The 25,458-nt window shown below is 41.0% G+C and overlaps 1 protein-coding gene across 1 annotated transcript in view; it reads left to right on the forward strand.

The window, feature by feature from the left end:
• CNTNAP2 (contactin associated protein 2) overlaps nucleotides 1-25,458 on the forward strand; it is a 634,054-nt gene that overhangs the window by 220,674 nt on the left and 387,922 nt on the right. Inside the window, exon 3 of the mRNA XM_052697656.1 lies at nucleotides 17,261-17,454. Coding sequence (XP_052553616.1) covers nucleotides 17,261-17,454 — 194 coding nt within the window. The remainder of the gene's footprint in view (nucleotides 1-17,260; nucleotides 17,455-25,458) is intronic.

Below are 25,458 nucleotides of genomic sequence, written 5' to 3' on the forward strand. Positions count from 1 at the left end.
CACTATCCCCTCATCAAGGTCATTGATGAAGATGTTGAACAAGACTGGACCCAGCACCGACCCCTGAGGAACACCGCTGGTTACAGATCTCCAACTGGACTCCGCACCACCAACGATGACCCTCTGCACTCTGCCAGTCAGCCAGTTCTCAACCCACCTCACTGTCCACTCATCTATCCCACACTTCCTCAGCTTTGTTATAAGGATGTTATTGGAGACAGTATCAAAGGCCTTGCTGAAATCAAGGTAGATCACATCCACTCCTCTCCCCCGTCCACCCAGCCAGTGACAACATCATAGAAGGCTAACAGGTTGGTCAAGCACGACCTCCCCCTGGTGAACCCGTGCTGACTGTTCCTTGATAACCTCCTTTTCTCCCAGTTGTCTGGAGATGGCATCCAGCACAAGCTGTTCCATCACCTTTCCTCAGACAGAGGTAAGACTGACCGGCCTGTAATCACCTGGATCTTCCTTCTTCCCTTTTTAGAGACCGGAGTGACATTGGCTATCCTCCAGTCTTCAGGCACCTTCCCCATTCTCCAAGACCTCTCTAAGATGACAGAGAGCAGTTCAGCAATCACCTCTGCCAGCTCCCTCAGCACCTGTGGATGCATCCCATTGGGTCCCATGGATTTATGAACACTGGTGTTGCCTGGGCACTCTCAGACTGCCTCTTCCCTTCTACAGACCCTCTTCCCCCTAAAAGGAGGTCTTCCCTTCCCCAGGCCCTCTAATATCTGGGGTCTGGGATTTCCAAGGGAGAGCTTTTTCACTGAAGACAGAAGCAAAGAAGGCATTCAGTATCTCCGCCTTCTCAGCATTCCCCGTTACCAGCACACCCCTGTCACTTAGCAGGGAAGCCACATTCTCCCTAGTCTTCCTTTTACTGTTAACATACTTAAAAAAAACCTTTTTTATTATCCTTTATCATCTTTGCCAGATTCAATTCCAGGCGGGCTTTAGCCTTCCTCGTCGCATCCCTGCAGGCCCTGACAATACTCCTATATTCTTCACAAGTGATCAGACCCTTTTTTCACATTTCATGGACCTTCTTCTTCCCTTTGAGTTTGCACACGAGCTCCTGGCTCATCCACACAGGTCTTCTGCCACCCTTTCCTGATGTCTTGCTCACAGGGACGCACCGATCCTGAGCTTGGAAGAAGAGCTGCTAAAATGTCGACCAGCTCTCACAGGCTCCCTTACCTTCTTTATACCCTGGCCCGTGGGAAAGTAAGTCCCGGAAGAGATCAAAGTTGTCTCTCCTAAAGTCCAGGGTAGCAATCGTACTTTTTGCTTTGCTTCTTCCACTCAAGATCTTGAACTCCACCATCTTGTGGTCACTACAACCCAAGCTGCCCCCGACCTTTATTTCCTTGACAAGCCCTTCCTTATTAGTGAGAATAAGGTCCAGCAACACTCCTCCCCTTGTTGGTTCCTCCACCACCTGCATGAGAAAGTTGTCTTCAACGCACTGCAGGAACCATCTGGACCGCAGGTGCCTGGACATGTTGCTTACCCAGCAAATATCTGGATTACCTTTTGCCTTTTTCACAGTGAAATACAGAATAAATTTGGCTTCTTGGGTTCTCTTTCAAGTCCAGTATTAGTCAGAGATAGAATCATAGAATCATAGAATCACCAAGGTTGGAAAAGACCTAAAAGATCACCCAGTCCAACCGTTCACCTATTCCCAATAGCTCCTACTAAACCATGTCCCTCAACACAACATCCAGTCTTTCCTTGAACACCCCCAGGGTCAGTGATTCCACCACCTCCCTGGGCATCCATTCCAGTGCCTGACCACCCTTTCTGAAAAGTAATACTTCCTAATGTCCAGCCTGAATCTCCCCTGCCGTAGCTTGAAGCCCTTCCCCCTGGTCCTATCACTGATGACACGAGAGAAGAGACCGACCCCCAGCTCACTACAACCTCCCTTCAGGAAGTTATAGAGAGCAATGAAGTCTCCCCTGAGCCTCCTCTTCTCCAGGCTGAACATTCCCAGCTCCTTCAGCCTCTCCTCATATGGCCTGTGTTCCAGACCCCTCACCAGCTTTGTTGCCCTCCTTTGAACACGTTCCAGGGCCTCCATGTCTTTCTTGCAGTGAGGGGCCCAAAACTGGACACAGTACTCGAGGTGCGGCCTCACTAGTGCTGAATACAGGGGAACAATCACCTCTCTGCTCCTGCTTGCAACACTGTTTCTGATGCAAGCCAGGATGCCATTGGCCTCCTTGGCCACCTGGGCACACTGTCGGCTCATGTTGAGCCGAGCATCAGTCAATACCCCCAGGTCCATTTCCTCTACGCAGTCCTCCAGCCACACCGCCCCAAGCCTGTAGTGTCGCCTGGGGTTGTTGTGGCCAAAGTGCAGGACCCGGCATTTGGCCTTGTTGAAACTCATCCTATTGGCTTCAGCCCAGCTCTCCAGCCTGTCCAGATCCCTCTGTAGGGCCTCGCTACCCCCAGGCAGATCCACACTTCCAGCCAATTTGGTGTCATCTGCGAATTTACTGAGGGTGCACTCGATGCCCTCATCGAGGTCATCAATCAAGATATTGAAGAGGACAGGCCCCAGCACCGACCCCTGGGGAACACCACTCACGACCGGTCACCAGCTGGATTTGACTCCATTCACCACCACTCTCTGTGCCCGGCCCTCCAGCCAGCTCCTCACCCAGCCAAGAGTGTATCCATCCAAGCCTCAGGCTGCCAGCTTCTGCAGGAGAATGCTGTGGGAGACAGTGTCAAAGGCTTTGCTGAAGTCTAGGTAGACCACATCAACAGCCTTTCCCTCATCCACCAGATGGGTCACTAGATCATAGAAGGAGATCAGGTTGGTCAAACAGGACCTGCCCTTCACGAACCCATGCTGGCTAGGCCTGATCCCCCGGTCACCCTGCACATGCCCCATGATCTCCCTCAAGACAATCTGCTCCATAACCTTCCCTGGCACCGAGGTCAGGCTAAATGGCCTGTAGTTCCCCGGATCCTCCTTATGACCTTTCTTATAAATGGGAGTCACATTGGCAAGCCTCCAGTCTTCTGGGACCTCACTAGTCAACAAGGAGCACTGACAGATGATGGAAAGCAGCTCAGCTATCACCTCCGCCAGTTCCCTCAGCACTCTTGGGTGGATGATCCGAAGCTGCTAACAAAATTGATAATATAATGTGCGGGAAACTTCTGTAAAACAGCTGGTGTTCGAAAAGGACTTTTATCACCACTATGTAACTCCAGTCAGTGCTTTCATTTTGCTTCTTAATCATGGCTCTGACCTTGACCTTTTATCCGAATTCTTGATGTGTCTATAAAACAAGCTTCAGGAATTTTAAGCGTTGACATAGGTGTAAACGAGACAGTTTGTTTTTCTTAGTGGAGTGTTAAATTTTGGTTTCTGTACAGAAAATGCAAGATGTCATCCATAATGGCATATGATTCTTCTATTTCCCAAATCCTCCCTAGCAAGTCAAGGAGATCAATTCTGCATCAGCTCTGACTACGAGCATTCCTCCTTTTTAAGGCAGAAATCCCTAAGTACCTGGCCTAGGCTCTTTCTAGTATTGATATTAAAACCTTCAAGACAGTATTGCTCACTCTCTTAACATCACACAGAGAAGAACAGTAGGGAGCTAGTGTGCATTAATTTGCATGCTGTAAATCCTCACATTAAATATTGCAACCTCCTCATGGACACAGGTTGTTATGATTATGTTATTCAATATAACTCAAATTTTGTTTTAAAATTTGGTGTAGTGGTTTGTAAATGCACTGTCCGTGTTACTGAATATCTTTCTATGTAGGTAAGCACTTAGGAGTAATGTAACAACCATGAGAAAAACACAGTATTGTCATCCACCTAGCATTTGTTCATCTATAATAAAGCTCTTGCTAAGAGTCTATAAATAAATGAAAATTCTAATTTTAAATTTGAAAAAGATCTTTTCTGTAAATGCATGCTTTAGATACACATACATTATACAAGGCAACAATTAATTTGACAAAAGTATTTCGTATGATATGTAGTAGGCCAAATTAGTTGATCAGAATTCAAGGCAAGTTAACTGTTAGGACTTATTAAAAAACATCAGCAATTTTAAAAATGTGGAAAACTAGTTAATCATGACTGTAAAAATTCCTCTAGCAGTTTATATGAATCATTAAATCAGCAGACATAGAATTCATCATGTTTCACACATAAATGGAAGCATTTCTGTAACAATTTGGAAACACTACAAGTAACAGCTGTGTCCTATTTTTATTTAGTTTTAGGACACTGAGGGGGAAAAACTTTCACATTTATTAGCAAAACTGCCTTTTGATAAATTTCCTATTTTTTTCTATAAACTCAATTTCTACCTCTGTTTTTGTTCCTTTATCAATAATTCAGGCTCAGCTTATTATTAGAGTTGTTTTGTAATGTTTTAAGAAAGGCATTTTTTCCCTAATGACTATTGTTTAGTTATCAGACATTATTGTTGGATTCATATATTTTCCTGTATGTATTCATCTGCCTCATATCTAAATATATAACCCACTGTGCTTATTCCTCACCTTCAAATTAATAGCCTCAACTTTAAAATGGATATCCACCCTACCTGCATTTGTAATGCAACTCAGTGAAGCTCCATGAATATTTTGTCTTTGGAAGACAGTTTTGATTGCTGCTCAGTTGAGCTTAAAATCGTACTTCAACAGTCTGGCCCTAATTAAACTTTATTCATAAATACTCACATTTTTTAAAAGGTATTCCTATAAGTACAGATAAAAATGCTTGTTATAGCTCACTCTTCTGGAACTAAAAGTCCTTTCTGCACCTGAAGCAATATATAGAATGATAGGAAAAGCATGCACTGCAAGAAGACATTGAAATGGACTCTGAATGGGAAGGAAAAATCATGCATCAAAAATGAAAAAACAATAATAATAAAATTAATTAATGGAGATGCAGAACAGACAGGTTCACTGAAAAAGAAAGTTTTTTAAAAGGAAAGCATCAACTTTTTCTTTAAAAAAAAACAATCAAAGTAAATTCTGTGGAATGTTAAGCTCAAATAATTGGGTAAAAATAAAGCAACACTGTCTTAAGTTAATTTGCCATAACCTGATGAAAACAGAAAGAATGGAAATTTTTTCCAATATATTAATTGAAGAGTTCAAAATACATTGTCAGTTTATTAGATACATGTCTAAATGGGGGAGGAGTGGGAAGGAAAAAATAATAGTAATACTGAGCTCTGTCTTCATCTTAGTGTGAAAATCTTATTTCCCAACAAGTATTTGAAGAGGCAGCATTTCTAAGACAACCTGGAGCCATAAGCCACAGACAGCTAGAGTTAGCAAATCAGCCTGAGATATCAGAGCAGCTAGATTATTTCCAGCAAAACTCAATTTAGTTCATTAGTAGCTTCTGAAGTGAATAAACAGCCGACTCCAGCAGAAAATCATCCATGCTGCTGGCAGCCTTGCAGACAGCCACGCTGGATGTGTTTATTACAGATACACTTTTTCCATATTTTCCAAGGACCATTACAGCAGTAACTGCTTATCCCATCAGTAACTAAGTGCACTACCAGCTATCCTAAAAACCCAGAGTTGAACATTAAATATTCTGAAGCAGCACCGGGATATTAATCTGTAAATAGTTAATAAATACGTTTGAGTTTTATCAGCATCATTTCAAAAGGCAGACCTAATTAGCTCTCTAATTGAACTCAGAATGTGTATAACCTTGTTTGCACTCAAGCAGGAGTGAATGGCCACAGACAGTGGATGATTTAGAAGTTTGTACTTGACTTTTACAGACAGTATAGTATCGGTCTTTCTTACTCTTTGCAGTTTCTTCCAATTTCACATACATGAAGATCATACCCATGCGATGTGGTAGAAGTTCTCACACTTTTTCTAAATGCTTGTATTTCTTCTATTGAGCACTTATTTCAAAAGCATTCAAGTTTGCATTCACAGAAGTATTACCTGTACATGGAGATGATGTATATAGGTGGTAACACAAGAATAGTATTCCACATGGCAGACTTTTGCCTACATTAAGGAAGCTTTTCACAGAAAGAGGTCAGTCCTTGCAAATTAGGTACTAAAATAAAGTCAATCAATTTCAAGACCGAAGACATAACCTCTGCTGCCTAACTTCAGTTCTTAGGCATTGGAGTTTTATCCTGAGGCATCTAGCATACTTCATAATTGGTTTTAGAGGTACTATAACACTTTTTGGTGAGATACTTGGCTCTGGAGCAGAAGCATTCCATGCCAAAGCAGGGAATTGCCTCAGCTGGTTGAGAGGCAGCCCTGCCACTGAGCAGCTGTTAGGCACCACAGCCTTCTGGTGGCAGCGTTGCTCTGAAGTGGTCGGGATGGAGCCGGGAGCAGCGGTGGGATTACCCCCTGCTTTCGGAAAACCAGGCACTAGGGAGCGCACTGAGCAAGACTATCAAACGGCACGGCACAGCAGTTTGCGTAAGAACTTCGTGAAGGGCAAGGAAGGCATAGTATCTCTCTCTACTCAGGAGACTGGCTCACAGACAACAGACCCAACCATGGTCTCTGCTAGGCAGAAAGCTCTGGCAAAAAAAGAATGCAGTGGCTCAGATGGAGTGTGTGCCTAAAAATTAGATGGTTCAGGTCTCTGGCTGCAGGGAGTTCCTGATCCTGTTGTTGTCGGTGAAGGGCAGCAGGAATTCCACCTGCGTGAGGTGTGAGCAGGTAGATGATCTGTTCAGTATGGTGACAAAGCTCAGTGGGGAGGTGAAGACATTAAGGAATGTAAGAGAGTGAGAGCAGGAGATAGATTTGTGGAGTAACTTCCTGCCAAACTTGCAAGGAAGGAAAAAAAAAAAAGAAAAAAAAAAAACACCAAAGTTTTGATGTTGTTGAGCTTGGGGCTAGGAAAGAAAAGGTTGAATCTTTATGGGTAAGGATCAAGGGAAAGCTTAACAAGGCAGACATCACGTTGGGGGTCTGTAGTAGACAACCTAACTAGGATGAAGAGACAGATAAAGCATTTTACAAGCAGAAGGCAGATGTTCCATAATCCCTAGCTCTTGTTTTCATGGGAGATTTCAACTTCCCTGATATATGCTGGAAATACAATACAGTGCAGAAGAAGCAGTCTAAGACATTTCTAGAGAATGTGGAAGACTTCCTGATGCAGCTGGTAAGAGAGCCTTACCTACCAGGTGAGATACCCCACTAGATGTGCTGTTCATAGATAAGGGCTGATAGGAGATGTGGAGGTCAGGAGCTGTCTTAGGCATAGTAAACACAAAACAGCAGAGTTCTCAATTCTTGGTGAAGTCTGGAGGGGGGAGGGTGGGTCAAGGAAACTGCTACCTTGGACTTCTGAACTGTTTCTTTGAACTATTCAGGACACTGGTAGGGACAATCACTTGGGATTCAGTCCTGTAGGGTAAAGGGATCCAGGAAGGCTGGTCAGTCTTCATGGAGGCAGTCTTAAAGGCACAGGAGCAGACTGCCCCCCTGAGCCATAAGATGAGCTGCCAGGGAAGAAGATAGGTGTGGATGAATAGGAAGGTTTCCCTGAGGCTCCAGCTGAAAAAGAGATTCTCTTTTGTGGAAGAAATGAAAGGAAACTCTGAATTGTTCAGGAGACTAGTAGGGGGAGTCCCCTGGGATTGAGTCTTAGAGAGTAAAGGGGTCCAAGATGACTGGTTGCTCCCAAAGAAGGAAGTGTTAAAGGTGCAGGAGCAGGCTCTCCCCCTGAGCCACAAAATGAGCTGGCGGGGAAGAAGACTGGGTGGATGAAAAGGGCGCTATTCTTGAGACTCCAGGAGAAAAAGAGTATCTACCTCCTGTTGAAGAAGGGACGGGCAACTTAGAAAGAATACAAAGAAGCTGTAAAGGTGTGCAGAGAGAAAATCAGAAAGGCAAAAGCCAAGCTTGAACTCAACCTGGCCACTATAAGAGAACAAAAAACTTTTTTCCAAATATATTAACAGTAAGAGGAGAGCCAAGGAGAATCTCCATCATTTACTGGATGCAACAGGGAACATGACCACTGAGGATAAGGAAAAGGCTGAGGTTCATAATGTCTTCTTTACATCTGTCTTTAAAAGTCAAATCAGTTATCTTCAGGGCACTCTACTCCCTGACCTGGAAATCTCAGGTGGGGAGCAGAATAAATCTTCCATGATTGAGGGGGAAACATTGACCTACTACTCTACTTGAACTGTCACTAGTCCATTGGGCCAGATTGCATCCACCCAATGGTGCTGAGGGAGTTAGTGGAGGTGATAGTCAAGCTGCTTTTCATCATCTGTCACCATTCCTAATCAACTGGAGAGGTCCCAGTAGATTGGAGGCTTGCCAACATTACTCCCATCTACTAGAAGGTCAGCAAGGAGGATCCAGAGAACTACAGGCCTGCCAGTCTGACATCAGTACCAGGAAAGTTTATGGAGCTAATCGTCTTGAACATGATTATACAGTACGTGCAGGATAACCAGGGAATCAGGCCCAGCCAGCACAGATTCATGAAAGGCAGGTCCTGCTTGACCAACCTGATCTCCTATGATCAAGTGACCTGCTGGGTGAATAAGGGAAAAGTTGCTGATGCAGCCCTCCTAGACCTTAATAAGGCCTTTAACACCGTCTCCTGCACTTAGACAGGTACACACTTTGCTGGGTAAAGAACTAGATGAATGGTCATGCTCAGAGTGTGATTATGAATGAAGTAAAATCCAGTTTGGTGACTGGTCATAAGTAGTATTTCCCAGGGGTACTGGGGCTCACCCCATTCATTATCTTCATTTATGACCTGGATGAGGTCACTGACTGCACCCTCAGCATGTTTGCAGATGACGCCAAATTGGGAAAAAGTACTGATCTGCCAAGGAGTAAGAAGGCCAAACAGAAGGTGCTGGATTGGCTAGATCAAAGGGCAGAGGCTAATGGGATGAAGTTTAATAAGATTAAGTGCCAAGTCTTGCACTTTGGTTTATAACAATTCCAGGCAATGCTATAGGCTTAGGGCAGAGTAGCTGGAAGAACATGAGAAAGAAGTGGACCTGGGGTGGCTAGTCAGTGCTCAACTGAATGTGAGATTCTGGCTGTCATCTGTACTACAATTATAAGGAAATATCAGTGATGTAGTAATCATCTTGTATCTGGATTTCAAAGTGCTGTAAATGCTATTCAGTCGCAGTTGGTAGAACTCTACTATTACAGCAGCTCCTTATCTGGCTATCAGTAAAGTTTTGGGTAAGAATCTGCTAATCAGGGCTTGATTACTCAGCAGGGGCACTGCAGAGGGAAAGTCTACTGTTTGTTATGCATTAGCTCTACCCTTGCTAGATATTGCCAGGAATATGACCAGACTTGCTTGAAAAACTGCAGGGCTGCAATGTATAAACATGCAATGAAAGATTTGTGTCCTCTTGATTGAAATGAGGTTATGAGTAAAGGGAGATCTTTATAATCTCTTCCTTGTCTCTTGAATACCACTGTGGTTATTTTGTATGCTAGGGGTTTGTATGCCAGGTGCAGAGAACCACTGGCATGCCTCAATTTTCAGTTTGCAAAACAAGAAAACATCTCATGGAGAAGAAGCTGCTTGATGTTTTGAATATAGATGATGCACACTGTGTATTTAAATCTCATCCAAGTTCTAAGATTCCATTAGGATGGAACTGTGAATGAGCTTCTTTTTTGCCTATGTAATCAGAATGCAGAACAGATGGGAAAAGCACAGTTTAAAGTGATGTGTTCGTTAAAATGAAAGCTGCTCAGTGTTTGTTCCTGAACAGCTCAAGACACGAGACTCCTCAGGCTTACGATTTTTACGCTGTTTTGAGTTTGACAACTGTGAATGACAGCTATGAGATCTTTTTCACTTTTTCACTGTTAGACATCAACGCTGTTCCTTATCAACAGACTGATCACTCATATGATTTGTGCTCCGTTAAGATATCCTAGGAAGCAGTGTGTATTAAGAAGCTGACACTATGTCAAGGGATTTATTTTAATTGCATTTACTGCAAGAAAGATCTGTTGAGATTTAAAAAATAATATAGCAATTATAACATTCTTTCAAAAAAAAGATCCATGTGAACTGTATCCAGATAACTACTGTTATCTCTTGGGTAATTTTTACTCTTAATTTTTGAGTTTTTAAATTAAAATTAAACTATTTTGAGAAATATAATTAGGAATATTTTTCCCCTTGCCTACTTTTCAGTGGAGGGGAAGACTTAATATCAGTGTAAGAAAGTCTAGAAGTACTTGCAAAAGTGAATTAGGGCTTCTGCTGCCCACAGATTTTGTCAGTTGTATTTTATGTTTTATAAGTAATTTATATCCTTACTTGAGAGTAAAAGCTTACTTGAGAACAATTCTTAGTGCATCTCTGTAAAGTTTCTATTGAAACTCATGGGGTTAGGGTTAGGATTAGGGTTAGGGTTAGAGTAGGCTAGAGTTTGGGTCTAATTTGCCATTTTATAGTAAATGTGTTCTTAGTTGGGGTAAATTCTAATAATGAACTCTGGAGACGAAGAAATATTGTTGTCAATTTTGTAGTTTTTCTTTTTTTTTCTTTTTTTTTTGTTTGCTCATTTGTTTTTTACAGATTTGATATAAGTAAAGTAGAGGTTGATTATAATCATGCTGCTATTTTCTCAATAATTATTGCCTTCTATTGGCAATAGAATATTGGCATATAATCAATATTGGCATTTTCCAGAACATGGTGTTCATTATTTCCCTGTTATCAGGATTCATGTTGTGGTCTGTAATTTCATTGCTGTTCTCTTCTGGAAAGAACTTTTAAAACATTCTAAAAAAATCTCTACTATGAGAAGAGAAAAAAAAGATTACAAATCCAAACATATGAATATGTTTGTATGTGCAGGTGGAGGCCAATAATGAGCGCTGTCCCTCAAGGCTCTGTCTTGGGACCAGTGCTCTTTAACATCTTTATCAGTGACATCAACAATGGAATCGAGTGCACCCTCAGCAATTTGCTGATGACAGCAAGTTGAGTGGTGTGGTCGACACAGTGGAAGGAAGGGATGCCATTCAGAGGGACCTCAAGAGGCTGGAAAGGTGGGCCTGGGTGAACCTGATGAGGTTCAACACAGCAAAGTGCAGAGTTTTGCACTGGGGCTGGAGGAATCCCAGGCATCCATACAGACCGGAAGGAGCGGTGCTTGAGAGCAGCCCTGCAGAGAAGGACCTGAGAGTCTTGATGGATGAAACACTTAACATGAGCCAGCAGTGTGCTCTTGCAGCTCAGAAGGCAAATGGAATCCTGGGCTGCATCAGGAGAGGGGTGTCCAGCAGGAACAGGGAAGTGATTGTCCCCCTCTGCTCTGCTCTTGTGAGGCTCCATCTGCAGCACTGCGTCCAGGTCAGGAGCCTCCAGAACAAGAAGGACAGAGAGCTGTTGGAGAGGGTCCAGAGAACGGCCACAACGATGGTCAAGGGCTGGAGCACCTCTCCTATGAAAACAGGCTGAGGGAGCTGGGCTTGGTCAGCCTGGAGAAAAGAAGGCTGCAGGGTGACCTCACTGCAGCTTTCAGGACCTAAAGGGAGCCTACAGACAGGAGGGGAATCAACCCTTGGAAAGGGTTGATAACTGCAGGACAAGGGGAAATGGTTTTAAGTTGAGGGAGGGAAGATTGAGGTGTCAGGGGGAAGTTCTTCTCTATGAGAGTGGTGAGGTGCTGGAACAGCTGCCCAGAGAGGCTGTGGATGCCCTGTCCCTAGAGGTGTTTGAGGCCAGGTTGGATGGGGCCGTGGGCAGCCTGGTCTGGTGTTAAATGTGGAGGGTGGTGGCCCTGCATGTGGCAGGGGGGTTGGCGATTCATGATCTTTGAGGTTCCTTCCAACCCTGGCCATTCTGTGATTCTGTGATAAGAAACTTAACAATGCATTTTATTTATAATAAAGAAATAAAAAATACTTATCCATGTTAATGTTAGAAACATATTAAGTGACAGTGGTTTCCTATATAAGGATTGATGTTTAGAGGGCTCCGCCTAATAGAGGTTAAAAGTGCAACCCTTGCAACCATGCAAGTCTTTTGTATTTGCCTTTATCAATGTTACTAGACCCGCTCAATATTGTAATTCAGTTTTCTATGTGTAAAGTTAAACATTTTATTGTCTGTATACACACATTCAGTATCTACAGTGACAAAAAATAAACAATCAAAAAATGGAAACTGCTACTGATATCCTACTTAAACAGTTGACTAACAATGTGGGTAGATTCATGGAATTTCGATGTTTGTTATATTGTTTTCTAAGGTACCATAGAAAATGGCTCTCCATATTTTCTCTATAGTGCAGTAGATGAATGATCTCAGTATTTCAAAGTCTTCCTTTTTCTCTTGATTTATCTTTTATATAAAGGAATGACAAGTAGTAAGGAAAGTTGCAAGGAAAATAGCAAAGTATCAAAAAGTATTGTTTTGACAATATTAGAGTGACCTAGAAGTGTTATTTGTCATTGAAAATTTGGTTTGTGTTTTTCCCATACGAGTATGCAGATTCAAACTCTGAATTAGGCTATTATTACAGGCTATTATTAAATTTTTATTTACTACTATTTACTAGTATACTATACTACTTAATAGTATAGTAGTAAATTTTTATTTACTACTATAACTACTATTATTAGTAGTAGTTATTAAAGAAAAGAGATTTTATGTTTCCTTGCTGAAAGGCTGTTAGAAGTTTTCTAAAGTTACACAAAGTTAACCTTTGAATAATAACTACCACCAATCCTAGATCTTAAACTTATAGCTTTTAATAGTTCATTTCCTAGTTATGTTTCACATCTTTCTTTCATTTATACTATTGAAACCTTTGGTTTCAAAAGTGCAGGAAACTAGACTTACCACAGTACTGTTATTATATTATTATTTGAGACAGGGGATGGTGAATAACTGTGACTAAAACAGAAATAAATTCTAGGACAAGGGACTCAGAGGAACAATCTAAGAGAATTCATTGAGCTTTCCAACCAATTACCTTGAGGAAAATCAGACCACTTTCTAGCACCAATAAGTGTTGTGGATGAAAGGAACTTTGGCACAGACATTATATGCTAGTCAGCTAATTCAAGGCATGTTTAGGCAATGGCTACTAAAAAAGACAAGTGAAAAGAGATAGAAAGGAAAAAGAAGAGAATAAAGAAGAGATTTTTCACCACATCCTCAGATCCTGTGTTGTCTTTAGCTGGGATCTTGATCTATGTGTGGTAGGTCAACCAAAAATACCAGAACATGAGTATCCAGCTTCATATAGTCCAGTTAGTCAGAGCCCAAGCTTGGGGTGGAACACATTTCCATCTGCACAGCTGAGGGTTCCAGAAGATTTGGAAGTTTTTGGTGAGGGTCCTAGTGACCATGTGCCTCCCCCCTCAGTAAGCTGCCATAAAATGAAGTAGGTAAACAAGCTTGCTGTCCCTCCTCTTCAGGGCCTTGTCTGCCTCTCCCACCTCCTCTTTTAAACTTGAGTTATTGAATCAAGTTCTTCATTGTTCCCTTACACCACGTTCTACAAGTTCTTCTAATTTTGAATATAGTTTTGTGCATCTTCTGCATCACTGTATATCTTTTTCAGTAGTAAACTCGTTAGATGTTGTTTGATCTGTCTGCAGTAGGAGCAGATCAAATAAAGTTCTGTGGCTGTTTTGAAAATAAAAGTTAAAAAGTCTTTCACAGCCTTCTTTATCAACAGACATTCTCTAGCTGGCTTTTCTGTTTAAGATTCTTAGGCTTTTCTGTGCATGAAGGTTGCTTGAATGCATAAATATCTGTGTACCACATATGTTGAACATATAGTTCTCTGTTATCTGCTATCAAAGTCATGTACAATCATTCTTGCACAAGTTGAAATTAGTTGTCTTTTTTGTGCAGTGGAGTGCTATCCAGTATAAATGGTACTAACCAATGACTTAGCTAACTTCACTGAGTCAATTATTTATTGAGTGTGATTAATCCCAATAAATTCTGGAATAGTGTAAAAATAGGAAGCAGATATGGTCTGCATTTTTATTTGTTGCAGCTCTACTATCAATATGTGCTCCTTGTCAGATTAGTGAAAGTAAACTATATTGTATGCATGTTTAATATATTTTAAATATTTTATAGTCGTATATTTCCAATTATTCATAAGTCACATTGATTTCATAGTTCTTAGTGTATTTGCATTAAAGGCAGTAGATGAAGTAAAATATCATACCATTACAGATGTATCCAATGTCTCTTTTTCCCACCATATTAAAAAATACAAACAATGCAATAATATAATTCAGAATGTAACCAGTGATAATTAAAACCAAAAGTTTGCATTAGATTATTTTGCTCATTCCTAAAGATAATTTGTTATTCTATAAAAACAAATGTATTTCTAAAAAATGTCATATTTATTGTGAAAAACAGTTTTGAATTTCTACCTCAGTTCTCCTTTTAAAAGGCAAAAAATTTGTTAAATATTTTATCATTATCTCCTCTTTTCTGTGTCCAGTGTCAGATAGATTCCTTTCATTCTAGTGAGGAAGGTATTTTTATTCAACACAATATTTAATTATTATGCTTAGCTGCAAGCACATGCACATTTCTGGGGATGTGAGATTTTTAGAATGAATGCTTCTTGAGTGAAGACACAAAGTATTTCAAGTACTTTGATTTGTGGGAAATTGTATTTAATCCAGGTTTCTTCCAAATTAATTTGAAAAACAAACAAACAAATTTAAAAAACCAACCTTTATCAATCCTTGATTCAATGCAGGTTACAGACAGATCACAAACAAATAAACAAATAAATCAGCTCCCACTTTACACAGCTTGATGAATCAAACTGAAAGAGGAATTCCCAGATCATTCCCTTCACATGCTGATCCACTATAACTGAATGAACCCTACTTCTCTAGGCACCCTACTTCATACTCCTTCATCCTTTTGACTATATATTTTTTACTTATTTGGAAAATCTGAAAAGGAAATGCAAAACTGAGATACAAAATTTGATCAGGCAACCAACAGAATGATTGGTGCTCTTTGTAATATTGGCTGAAAGTCTTGTTTCACTTAGTAGCAACTGTTAGGTGACTGTCTCATATATTGAACAGTACTCATGTTTCCATCTGCTTTCACATTAGAACTTTAAATGTAGTGTCACATATCTTTAAATTTTGTCAAACATAATGTGAAGAAAATGTTATGACTCTCTTAAAATGTAAGTGAAAGGAAGAGAAATTTAAGCGCCCAAATTTTCCCAGATGGATATTTTCTGAACCTAACTTTTCAATGAATTTGTAGGTAAATGCTTTCACAAACTTAGTTTTAATTTACAAGGCATGAACATTTGTCAGTTGCAAAATTTGACTCAGCATTATGAATCCGCTAAAATAAAATTGTATTGCATTATAAATTTAATAATCTAATTATAGCTAAGCTTTTTCCTTATAAGAGGGTTAAGTTGAAGAGGGGGATGGTCAGCGTAGCCAATGGGCAGAACTGTGAGCCATGTAGATGGTCATAACCAAGGAACCCGGTGATGGTACCCTGGACATCTGCACAGTTGGGCTGTGTGCCGGGGGCTCAGTCTTTGGATTGAGCAGTGAGCCACCCAGGAATGGACTATCCATGCCCAACCAATCTAGGGCAAAGACATGTGGTTAGACATATGGAATGCGTTTTAAACACAGGACTGTACATGTCTACCACATTTCTGGTCACTGACCCCTACAGTCACTGGGAAGGGATGAAGCCGACACTGGCTTGAGTTTGATGGATTGAGAATTCACCATCTGAGTACACTGCCTGCAGCTGGACAAAAGACAATGTGGGCAGCTGCTGAAGCATGGGGACTGCCCATACAACTATCTGACATTGCCCAGACATACCAAGACTGTGAGACTTGCTCTAAGATGAGACTGACATCGTTGTCTGAAACAACAGCCCATCTTGCTAGAAGACACAATCATCTCCAGCGATGCCAAGTTGATTACATTGGGCCCCTCCCTCGGTGAGAGGTGGAAAATATGCCCGGATTTGTGTCGACATGGCAAGTGGGCTAATGCAGGCCTATCCAGTGCTGAGAGTGAACCAAGCCTGTACCACCAAGGCACTTATCAAGTTGATGGCTGCCTATAGAACACCTCAAGTCACTGAGAATGTCCAAGGGACGCATTTTACTGGTGCTGTAATAAAGTGTGGGCAGAGGAAAACAACACTGAATGGCAATTCCACCTGCCATATAATCCAATGGGGGCAGGCATAAGGCCCCCATTATGAACGCTACCGTGATATTCTTAAGGCCCCCCTGAAGCTGTCTCTGCAGAGGTGGACAAAGAGATGCCATGAAACCCTGCAGGACCTGAATGGAAGGCCTAGAGACGGCAGACCCAGTGCCCTGAAAATACTACAGACAACATGGGCCTCCCTGCTTAGGATCCAAACTATGGGCACTGATAATTGGATCAGACCCCAAACTGGCGATGAAACTAATCTTCTGCTCCCTGCCCCTGAGAATCTAGAACTGGGTATAGAATAGAATGGCCTTGGAAGTTGCAGGTAGGACTGCAGTGGTGTGGCCTACTTGCAACGTGAGGGAGATTATTGGAGTAGGAGGCTCAGTAGTCCTTCCAATAATCAGTACATGGCTTACTGACCTTGTGGTCAACACTCCAGTCTTCATTGCTAAGGGGACCCTCATCATGACCTATTGACAGATCAAGACCCTTTCCCCTTCCCCCTTAGTGCCCAATGTCAGCTGGGTCATACCCCAGTGGTAGCTGCAGTTGACCCAGGGTAGGAATGCAGCCTGTATCTTGCCCTGGAGGGCAGACTCTTGATCAGTATTATCTCTTTAATGTGAAATGCTGTTTCAAGTGCCTATGAAATCCAGAGATTGTTACTGATTTGTGCCAACTGACTAACAAAGAATTTCATGGCAAATTAGTCAGCCTTTGAAAAATTATAATGTGGCAAAAACTAATAAAGTGTAATTACGGCATAATAAAGATACTGAGTCTTTAGCAAGCAGCCCATTAAATCATTATAACTACATCATAAAATGATTAAGTCAAGTTAATGCATTTGAATTTATACTAAAGATGCGTTTTTTTAAAAAAAGCCATCATATTTCTTTTATATGTGTATGCTTTTTTCTATTATACTTCTCACAGCTGGTCTGCCTTCCAGCAATCAACATCTTCACAATGTGTTCCCTCCTAAGTAAATGTCTGAGGTCTACATCTCTCTTCTGTTTCAACCCAACAGGTGCAGGAGGCTGGTCTCCATCAGACAGTGATCATTATCAGTGGCTGCAGGTGGATTTTGGTAATAGGAAGCAGATCAGTGCTATCGCAACTCAAGGCAGGTATAGCAGTTCTGACTGGGTTACTCAGTATCGGATGCTCTGTAGTGATACAGGGAGAAACTGGAAGCCTTACCATCAGGATGGAAATATCTGGGTAAGTCATTGGTATGCAATGAAAATGTATGCTGTAATCATGTTGATTGACTGCATTTTTAGGGTCTATACACTTCTATAATTCATTGATATGGTATTCGTGAGGACAGAACAGCTCAAATTGTGGTAATTCAAGTTGTAGCTGTTGCCAGGAGTCCTATCTAGGCCTTAGCAATATTTTATTTGGGATGATAGCAGTTATTAAAGATGCATAGCAACTTAATGTTGTTGTTGTTATTCCCCTGTTTCAATTTACATAGAATAAAAGTGAGGCACAGAAATAGTTCTGAAAATTCTTCTCTAATATTTTATTTTGAAAAGTGGCTTGTTCTTTGTGTGTGTGTTTTTAATGTATGTGATGTTTTCCATATTGAAGTTACAGAAATCTATATGCTGTAATAATTTTAGAGAGAAGCATATATAACTTGGTCCTGTTGTTTTGTTCTGGTTGTTTTTTTTTTTTTGTTTTTTTTTTTTTTTTTTATGCTTTCAAAGATAAGCTGCTAATTTCCTTCTTTTTGAAAACAGTTGCTTCTATTCTGCTGGAAAAAAAATGACAGCTATTATTTGACATGTCTGTTCTCATAGTAGTTCATTTAGATTGATGGTCTTTTGAAAAAGTGTACTTTGAGAACAACGGAATTCTTTCTGAAACCAAATTGAATTGATTAACTACTACATTTCATTGGAGGAGTACTGTCAAATAAGACAAGCTTTAGTTTTGTTATGCTTTAGATTTGCTTTTGTCAGATCTGTCTTTTATGGTCTATTAAAAATGAACATCAAAGATGCAGCATGAGGTCTGTGGTTTGGCTTGTGTTACAGGAACTTTCTTAATATGTGGAGTATATACAGTCAGACTTGGTTTTTTATTAGAGCATTGAAACTTACTGAAAAAGCATTCTCTGTGTGGCACACTGGATTCTGAAAATGAAAAACTGGGGATGGGTGGAAGCAGGAGTGAAGAGGAAAATATCGGGTACTGCTTTAGATTTTTTTAGGAATGGGTTGTGAGAATCTTGTTTATCTTGGGAGGAAATAAAGCTCATGCTTAAACTTTAAATATAAAAGGTTTTATTTTCAAGGGCTCTTACGTATATAAAAATACTTGTAGCCTTTAGTTTTTGTATTATCTTAGAGGTAGAAAAATCTTAAGGAACTACTACTGAAATTATCAATTTCTCTCAAGGGAATGAGAAAGAAAACTATGAAGCTGAGGGATATATAAAGCTTAATGAAACAGGAATAATCTATTCTTAATACCCTGGAAGGAAAAGTTTTTCAGCAGTATGTGGTTTGGTGATTTTTGTCCAAGCTGTAACTGTTTCCAAAAGTCAGTATTTCTAAGGGCTTTATAGAAAGATTTATTCTTATATTGTATCTTAATGCAGAAATATTGACAGCTTTTCTGTAAGGAAATATTTCATTTATCTATTTATTAGCAATTAGAAATGTTTACTGAATTCAGCAAAAATTATTTTTGTTGCAGAACATGATTATAATCTGTAGCAGTATGTGATAAGTTGTGCAGAAATCTGCACTTTGTGTTCGCACTTGCTTCACAAGCTGTTAGATGCAGCACAGCTGCTGTGAATGTCCTGCGTTTTTAGAATAGTATAAAAATTGCAAGCTATCCCAGATTGTCCAAAAACAAACAAACAAAAAAAAAAAACAACAAAACACAAAAAAAAACCCACATCACTGGAGTATTGACTTTAACTTTCCTAAACAGGAAAAATGTATTTTATGAAGTGAATTTTTTTTTTATGAAGTGATATTCTCACCTGTTTAATCTTGAATGTACTCTACTTACTAACTGTCAGTATGTTGCAAAGACAGGGAAGGTGCCTGAGCATGAAGAAAGGTTTCTGGACAATTGTAGTAGCATTACGAGACAGACTTGCCAGTGTGGAAATGGGTTTGTGAAGGGGTTCCCATTGTGAGTGTGTGTGTGTGTGTGTGTGTGTGTGTGTGTTTGTTAAATTTCTTGTACACAGTGACTCTGTAAGGCAGATCCTACAAGCATGAGGGCCAAGTCAGACTCCATGAGACAAGCATAGCCAGCATAGGAAATTTAAACTCAAATTCATATTCTTCGTAGCTGTAGTGACTGCAGTAATCCTGAAAATAGAGAATATGCTTAGAAATCCTATTGCACAGTGCTTTGTCTTTCCCCTTTGGATTTGTATATTTCAATTCTTTTTTATCTGTGAGAGAAAGGTATAGATCCTGCTACATAGTTCCTGTGTTCCATCAGTTCCATACCTGAGTACAGTTGTTTACAGACAAAAGTAAATTTAAGGGAGAAACCAAGGGAGATAAAATGAAAACAGAAATGCAAATTAGAGCAATTCTTAATACTGAAGCACATATGATATTGAATAACTCAGTAAATAATGAAAATATAAGAAATAAAAGCAATGGTTCTTCATAGAAAGCAAGAGATAGTCATTTCTGTGGATTCCAGTGGCATTCCATTGGTATGAGTATATCCTCATGTCAGTGGGAAGGATTCTTTCTGTCTCTCTCAAGCCCTTTATTCGAAGAGTCATTTATACTGTCCTTTAGCATTGTTGGCAATCTTGGATTCCTAGGCAACAGCATATGTCTGTATGTGCAGCATATGTTTTCCCTCTGAGCTGGTCAATCTTGCAGAGTCACATAATGGCCTGGTTTGGCAGGGACCTCAAGAATCATGAATCTCCAACCCCCCTGCCACATGCAGGGCCTCCACATTTAGCACCCAGACCAGGCTGCCCAGGGCTCCATCCAACCTGGCCTCAAACACCTCTAGGGACAGGGCATCCACAGCCTCTCTGGGCAGCTGTTCCAGCACCTCGCCACTCTCATAGAGAAGAACTTCCCCCTGACACCTCAATCTTCCCTCCCTCAACTTAAAACCTTTTCCCCTTGTCCTGCAGTTATCAACCCTTTCCAAGAGTTGATTCCCCTCCTGTCTGTAGGCTCCCTTTAGGTCCTGAAAGCTGCAGTGAGGTCACCCTGCAGCCTTCTTTTCTCCAGGCTGACCAAGCCCAGCTCCCTCAGCCTGTTTTCATAGGGGAGGTGCTCCAGGCCCCTGATCATCTTTGTGGCTCTCCTCTGGACCCTCCTTAACAGCTCTGTGTTTCTAGTACTGGGGGCTCCAAATCTGGACACAGCACTCCTTGGAGACCCACGCCTACAAGGCTGCTTGGCCATACCCTGGACCCTGTCAGAACCAGTTTTTCTTTCTGGTCTTATCTTCGTTGCCCCTGGCAATCATGCATAGGTGGGACTGGCAAGACAGGAAATAACTGTGGGCTTTCATGTAAGCCTTGAGACAAAGTGCCAGATGGCTCTGACATCTTTGAGATAAGGGATCGCACATAGTCTCTCATAGCAAGCTTTGAGAAAGGGTCCTAAACAGTATCTCTCATGTAGCCAGAGAATACAAAGAACGTGTGTATTGTAACTGAAAGTGAAGAAGGAATGAATTCTAGTATATACCCATTCTACTAGGATATACAAGAATTATTTGCTTTGCGAAAACTATCACTGTTGTTTTTCCTCAAAATCCATCTTTTTCTTTTTTATGACTTTAAGCAATATTTTTGAAATATGTTAGAAAAGATTTTTTTTTCCTTTTCAGTTTGATAGTTGCTGCTTCTGTCCTCTTGGGTACACAGTAAGATCTTGAGTGAAATCTTACAGAAGCGTTTGCTAGATGAGTGGCTTCTTCTCCTCTTTTTAAGTTCTTATATTGAATTAAATTATATTAAGCCAATTTAAATTATATTTAAAATATATTTTCAATGTACAGTTATGGGAACACTTTAGGAATGTGAAATGTGATTAGAATAGTATGTATACTGCTGTTTGTTGCTGGGTTGCTACTAGAATATCACATACTGTGCAGCCCTAGGCAGAGGAGCTTTGATACATTAATGGGAATGTTTTGACTAGTGTTTATTGCAAGGCCCTGAGGTTGTTTGGAGATAATGTGAATTTATTGCTGTTCTGTATTTAAGGATGCACTGATGTATTGTGTCTTGTAGGATTTTTATGTCTAGTATCTCTTTATCTCCATAGCAAAACCTGCAAAGTGACCAGAATCACTTTTACTGGCTCTTAATTCTCTAGATATTTTATTACCAGAAAAACTTTCTTTTCAAATTCAAGCATCTCTTCCACATGGAAAAATATTTCTTTTTCCACATGAAATAACCTGTGTTTCATTAATTTCATCAGAAAATGGTTTATCTGGCTACTATGTCTCTGAATCCTTATCTACCACACCTTGACTTTATAAGGATTGCTCTATTCACTTGCAACTGCCAGTATGTCTTATATATCATCTTATAGCTGTGCTGAATGAACGAGTTGTAATTCTCACTGAACTCAGTAAGGCTTAACACTTGGTGCATGCTGCTAACTTATACCTTGAGTACCAATAAGTGAAATTATGTGGATGCAGGAAAATGTTTATTTTGATGAGGTGGAGCTTAAATCTCTTCGAACTAATGTAACATTCACTGCCATTCTATTTAGAAAAAAAAAAAAAAAAAAGCATTAATGAGAAACCTTCTGAAATTCAGACTGACAGTGACGAGTAGTTTTTCAAAACCCTAAGGAAAAGGACTTGATAGATAAGCTTTTTTATTATAGCACAGATGTTTATTTTCTAAATTTTCTCTGTGTGGAATCTGTGAAGGGAAATAGTATGACTTCTTTTTTGAATATATTTGAGCACATTTAGTGTTACCTATTTATGATAACGCTATAAGTGTTACCATAATCAGAATCATAGAATCCTTGGAGTCAGGAAGGGACTTCTAAAGTTCATCTGGTCAAGGTCCCCTACAGTGAACCAGGACATCCATACCTGGATCAGATTGCCCAGAGCCAGATCCAACTTCACTTTGAAAGTCTCCAGGGATGGAGCACCCACCACATTTCTGAACAGTTTGTTCCAGTGCTTCACCGCTTTCACAGTAAAAGAAAACATAAATCTCCCTTCTTTCAAGCTTAAAATCATTTCCCCTTGTTCTGTCACCAGAGACCCTGCTCATGAGTCTGTCTCCTTCTTTCCTGTAGCTTCACTTTTGATACTGAAAGGCTGCTCTCAGGTAACCTTGGAGCTTTCTCTGCTCTAGACTGAAGAGTCCCAGCTCTTCCTTATCATAGGAGAGGTGTTCCATCTCTTGGATCATTTTTCTTAGCCTCCAACACAGGTATATATCTCTCCTGTACTGAAGAATACATATCTGGATGCTGTACTCCTGGTGAAGTCTCAACAGTGCAGAGTAGTGGGCCAGGATCATCTCCCTCAATCTGCTAGCCATGCTGCTTTTGATGCAACCCAGGATATGGTTAGCTTGCTGGGCTGTGAGTGCACACTGGTGGCTCACGTCTTGCTTCCCATCCACCAGTACCCCCTAGTCCTTTTTGGCAGGCTTTTGTTCAACGTTTTCAATCCACCAACTTGTGTTTGTAGTGAGTGTTGCCTCAAACCAGATGCAAGATCTTGCATTTGGATTTGTTGTACCTCATGAAGGCTTCAACTGGGCCCACTAAAGATTGGGTGGTACTCCATCCCTCAGCTGTGTCAACTGCTTGGTGCCATCAGCAAGCTTGCTGAGGGTTCACTCAACTCCATTGTCAATGAAATTCATGAAGATATTGAAGAGTATCAGTCCCAGTAATGATTCCTTGGAGACAACATTCATTATTTATCTCCATCCACATAGTGAGCCATTGGCCACCACTCTCTGGACTCAATCCTGCAGCCAGTTCTTTGTCCATCAAACAGTCCATACATCATGGGATCGTAGGATCACAAGATTGGAAATGACCTATAAGATCATCTAGTCCAACCGTCTTCTTGTTACCATTGCTACCACAAGCACTAAACCAGATCTTGCAGCTCCTCATCCAGACGTCTTTTGAACACTGCCAGGGATGATGACTCTGCCACCTCCCTGGGCAGCCATTCCAGTGCCTGACCACTCTCTGAGAGAAAAAGTTCTTCCTTATGTCTAATCTAAACCTCCTGTGGTACAACTTGCGGCCATTTCCCCGGGTTATATTTGTTGCCTGGGAGAAGAGGCCAAAGCCCTCTTCACCACAACCTCCCTTCAGGAAGTTGTAGAGGTCTCCTCTGAGCCTCCTCTTCTCCAGATTAAACAATCCCAGCTCCCTCAGCCCCTCCTCATAAGACTTGTGCTCCAGACCCCTCACCAGTTTTGTTGCCCTTCTCTGCACACGCTCCAGGACCTCAACGTCTTTCCTGTAGTGAGGAGCCCCAAACTGGACACAGTACTCCAGGTGCGGCCTCACCAGTGCTGAGTACAGGGGATGATCACCTCCCTGCTCCTGCTGGCCACACTATTTCTAATGCAGGCCAGGATGCCATTAGCCCTCTTGTCCACCTGGGCACACTGTCAGCTCATGTTCAGCCGAGCATCAACCAACGCCCCCACATCCTTCTCTTCTTCACACTCATCCAGCCACTCATCCCCCAAGCCTATAACACTGCATGGGGTTGTTGTGCCCAAAGCGCAGGACCCGACACTTCACCTTGTTGAACCTCATCCCACTCACCTCAGCCCAGTGATCCAGCCTATCTAAATCCCTCTGAAGGGCCTCCCTACCCTCAGGCAGATCAACACCACCTCCCAGCTTGGTGTTATCTGCAAACTTACTGAGGGTGCACTCAATGCCCTCATCTAAGTCATCAGTAAAGATATTAAACAAGATGGGCTGCAGTACCGACCCCTGGGGAACACAGCTTGAAATGGGTTGTCAGCTGGACTTAACTTCATTAACCACTACCTGTTGGGCACAGCCCTCTCTCTCCTACCTGACTACTTCAGTTAGGGCTCCTTTAACAAGGATTACAACATAAATTTCTAGAAGTTGCTTTTCAGGCTAAGTATTCTTTGCAAGTGAAATGGGACTTGTGAGTATTATCACATTTGATAAATTCTGACAGTAATCTCTTAGCTCGTTTGCTCCTATAAAAAGGTCTGTGTAAAGGACATCAACGTAACACTGCGTAGCAAGTCCCAAATGGTACTTATTTTCAGATTAAGAGGACTAAGTAGCAGCATTTCCACAAACTACTTTTTAGCAAGATATGACTCTGTTTTTACATTACTACTAGCACCCAACTGAACAAATGCAACAGGTTTATACTTGGAGCAAGGACTGCTAACAGACTCCTAGTATGGAAGAATTTTTTTTTCATATTGTTGCTACATGTACCTTGTTAAGCAGAGATACATGAGTTTATCAATACAAACAGAGAAACCATATAATGATGATAGTAACATTCAGCAGCACACAGATGACTTTTAAACAGTATCTCCAGAGATCACATAACTGCAGAGACAAATAGAAATATACATGAAATCTGTAATTTCATAATTTCATTACAAGTGATATGATGTGAAACCTGACTCTTAATACAGGAGATTTGTTACTGCTATACTTGTTTTGTTTTCCTGAAGGCTTACACTGCAATTCAACAACAGCTTTTTCATTTGTGTCTAAACTATCTAGCTGTATCTATCTGTTATGTTTTCAGTAAACCTTGGCACAGATAAATAAAGCAGAAAGGTTCAACAAAATCACATATGAAAACCAACAGACAAACCCAACCACCATCAGCCAGGCTCATGCATGACCAACTGAATCTTCTATGATTAGGTGACCTACCTGGTAGACAAGGTAAAATCTGTGGATATAATTTACCTAGACTTCAGTAAAACATTTGACTCTATCTTCCAAAGTATTATCTGAGCAAAAACTGTCAGCTCATGTCTTGGAAAAGTTTACACTTTAGTCATTAAAATACTGAATGGATGTCCAGGCCCAGAGAGCGGTGGTGAACAGAACTAAATCTAGCTGGTGACTAATCACTAGTGATGTTTCTCAGTGGTCAGTGTTGGGAACTACTTTGTTTAACACCATTGTTGATGATCTGAATGAGGGGGTTGAGTGAACCCTCAGTAAGTTTGCAGATGAC

Source organism: Tympanuchus pallidicinctus, unplaced genomic scaffold (assembly GCF_026119805.1).
Source record: "Tympanuchus pallidicinctus isolate F22 unplaced genomic scaffold, pur_lepc_1.0 scaffold31, whole genome shotgun sequence".
Taxonomy (NCBI): domain Eukaryota; kingdom Metazoa; phylum Chordata; class Aves; order Galliformes; family Phasianidae; genus Tympanuchus; species Tympanuchus pallidicinctus.